Genomic DNA, 3,325 nt, shown 5'->3' on the forward strand with positions numbered 1-3,325 from the left:
AACCTCTACCCATATTATTATTATTATCAAGTTATTGTCCGTACCCAGCCCTATTGGCTATGACAGACCTCTGGAAGCTTGGTGAGACCCTACAGGCCTCACCCCTATCAGAATCCTACATACAAAAATTCAAAATAAATCACTATCTCGTCCCCATGTGGCCGATATGCCAGGGACCTTTGGGCACTCTCCCTAGGCTAATCCTCCCGGAGATCCCTTATAGTTCCAAACCCGTGGGCACACCTAATCAGTACAAACTCTGACTAGCGTGCCCTCACCCCTATTCATCCTCCAATGTGACACCTAGGCCACCTTCCTCCAACGTATCCCACCCCCACGCATCACTAGACTCAGCCTCTCTGGCTGTCCGCTCCTTATCATTGAATAGGTTGGCTTCAGCCACGAATTGCAGCAAGCCCTGCGTCGCTCTAGGCTCAGCAAATAGCCTAGCCTCGGGGTCTTCCTCAGCCGCTGTAGGCAGTGGCACGCCTGCTTTTTTGAGGGCTTGATAGAGAGTTCTTCGTCCTGTTCGACGTCCACGGCACTCAAAGAGTACATGCCTTACTGTCTCATGAGGCTCCTTGCAGGCCTGACACTCAGGCGATTCCCGTCGGCCTATCCGGTATAGATAGGTACCAATTGGGGCATGTCCTGTCTTTAACTGGTAGTATCGACTAGCCAATCTTTTCGGAGCTTTTCCTGCCACTGGGTCAAGGTTCCAACCTCGAGGCATCTTGTAGACACGTCCATCTCTATGCCTGCCTTGTACAGCATTGATTTGAGCCCATTCAGATACTGCGGCTCTCCTTGCTTCCGTGCAAGCCCTTCTAACGTGCGCTAAAGATAGGTGCTCAAAACCAGGCGCGGTTTGTTTACTAGCTGCACGTTTAGCAGCTTGATCAGCCTGCTCGTTCCCTTCAATCCCTGAGTGGCCTGGGACCCATTGTATTGTGACTGGCTGGCCTCTCAAGGCTAGTTTCTCAGCTGCCTTGTGAGCCCTAAGAACAAGGGCTTGCCCAGGGCCTGGCCTTGTCGATCTGAGGCGATCAATAGCATTCTGCGCGTCGAGGAACACCCAGATAGGACCAAGAGGTTGCCTCTCCAGTGCCCATTCAAGGGCTGTGGCTACTCCCACTAGTTCTGCGTCAAAGACCTCGTGTCCGTGGCCCATTGGCACCTCTACGTGTTCCCAGGGGCCTCCAGGTACAGCCTGTAAAGTGACACCGGCTCCTGCACGTCCTGTATCGAGTCTAGAGCCGTCTGACCAAAACGTTGTTCCAGCACGCTGTTGATTAGCCTCTGTTAGGGCCTCTTCCTTGTCAAGTACTCGGATTGAGCCTGGGAAGCTTTTGAGCTCGCATCGTTCAGTTCTTTCGATTCCCCCAGAGGGGTCTCTGTTTAACCGTTGAGCAAGGTGCTTTGCAAGCCTTTGGCCAAGTCGATTTAGCACCTTGTTGTCTCTAGAGGCCCATTCACGGTCGTCCAGTGGTTGCTCTCCAGGTTGTGCGTGGAGGTCACCATGTCTGAGGGTGACTGGAAGTATCTGCGCTGTAGGATGCGTGTCAGGCAGAGCTAGTAGCCTCGCTGTATATCGAGCTACTCTAGCGTCCAGTAAGACTGTCGCTGGCTCTAACGCTGCCTCTCTGATTAGGGCTCCGATTGGGGTTTTTGGGAACATGCCCGTAATACCTCTGGCTTGCTTATTGATTAGAATCTGGATCCTTTGTGCCCATGTTTTCTGGCCTTGCCACCATATCTCGGCACCCCATAGCAATTGGGCTTGCACTGTAGCCTTCTGTATGCGCCTCACTAATGCTGGGGGTAACCCATTAGCTCTGCAGAGTGAGTTTAACCTGATTATCGTATTTCTTGCTGTCTTAATTCGAGCGTTGTAGTGGCTCTTCCATGTAAGTTGGTTATCTAGGAGTATCCCTAGCCACCGTACTGTAGATTTGACAGTTGCCAACTCGCCTCCAACCCTGATCCGGGCTCGAGATACGTTTTGGGCCACTTGACGTCTGTGTCATCTATAAAAGAAAGCGGCTTCAGTCTTTTTGCGATCAAATTGTACCCCGTTAGCCACCCCCCACTCGATGGCTACTTCCGCGGCTTTCTCGAGGATCCTACAAGCCTCCTTCACTGAGCTTGCGGCTGTTACTAGGCCTTGGTCATCCACAAAGGACAGACATCGAACCTCTAGCACACTCCTCTCAATGGCTCTTGATAGCCCATGAACGTATAGAACAAAGAGAATGGGTGACACCGGAGAGCCCTGAGGTAACCCAGAGCTTATCGGTACTTCCTTTCCCACGTGTCCATCAATCACAAGAGTGACTCGCCGGTCAGATAGAAATGAGATCACCCAATGTATAAGATCTCCATCCACGCTAGCCTCTCTGAGCACCTCTACCAGTTTTGCTAGGATGACATGGTCAAAGGCCCCCTCAATATCCATAAATAGAGCTGCAGCCAGCTTCCCATTTGCCCAAGCTTGATGGATCTCCTCCACTAGACATGCCACAGCATCAATTGCACTGCGTTGCTGACGGCCTCCAAATTGACCATCATGGAAGAGGTCTTGAGCCTCTGCAAAGTTTGTAATTAACTCTGCCACGAGCTTCTCAATCACCTTGCCAAGGCACTTCAATAGGCTTATCACTCGATACGCACTAGCCAGTGTGTAGTTGGTTTTACCGTTCTTTCTCAGTAGAACTCCCTTGGCTGTTTTCCAGACACGTGGATGTATCCCAAGCCTGAGGCACTGCCTAGTCAGGCTAACCACACGCTCTGAGTCTAGATTCCATAAGAGCCTGATAGCCCTGAAGTTCAGTAAATCTGTACCTGGAGCTTTCTCTAGTCCCTGGCTAAAGAGGGCATTCTTGACAACTTCCTCGTTGACCAGCTTGTGGGCCGATCCTCGCTCAGGAAGCTGTAACTGCATGTTACTGTTTGGAGCCTGTGGAAATGCACGGTGTCTAAAAACCTCCTCCTTCTCGCTAAAGGTGGCTGCAATCACCTCCCCTGAGGCCTCATCGGTGAGAGCTGGTGTGGTGCCTTGTGTTTGTGGTTTAGTATAGCGTAAGGCTGTCCAACACCGTTTCTGATCTGGCAGAGAGCCCTCAGACGTGCCCTGAAGGAAACCCTCCCAGCACTCTCTTTTAGCTCTCCTGATCAGTGAATAGAAGCCCTTACGTGCTTCTCGATGCTCCTCTTCGCTATCTCACCCGCTTGGTAGGCTTATGAGCTTGGATACGCGCTTCGTCTGCTCATCTCACTGTTCCCCACCGCTAGATCGAGCACAAGCTGATCTGTTTGCAGTGCTTGT

The 3,325-nt window shown here is 51.6% G+C and overlaps 1 protein-coding gene across 1 annotated transcript in view, besides 1 other annotated feature; it reads right to left on the bottom strand.

The window, feature by feature from the left end:
* Positions 1-280: 280 nt before the first annotated feature.
* Positions 281-3,325, bottom strand: part of TSTA_070310 (reverse transcriptase, putative) — a gene marked incomplete at both ends in the record, with an annotated part of 5,089 nt that continues 2,044 nt past the window's right edge. Inside the window, 2 exons of the mRNA XM_002340964.1 lie at positions 281-2,018; positions 2,091-3,054. Of these exons, the coding sequence (XP_002341005.1) occupies positions 281-2,018; positions 2,091-3,054 (2,702 nt within the window). The remainder of the gene's footprint in view (positions 2,019-2,090; positions 3,055-3,325) is intronic.
* Positions 542-3,214: a mobile genetic element.

The sequence above is a fragment of the Talaromyces stipitatus genome, genomic scaffold, assembly GCF_000003125.1.
Source record: "Talaromyces stipitatus ATCC 10500 scf_1105507295523 genomic scaffold, whole genome shotgun sequence".
NCBI classification, from domain to species: domain Eukaryota; kingdom Fungi; phylum Ascomycota; class Eurotiomycetes; order Eurotiales; family Trichocomaceae; genus Talaromyces; species Talaromyces stipitatus.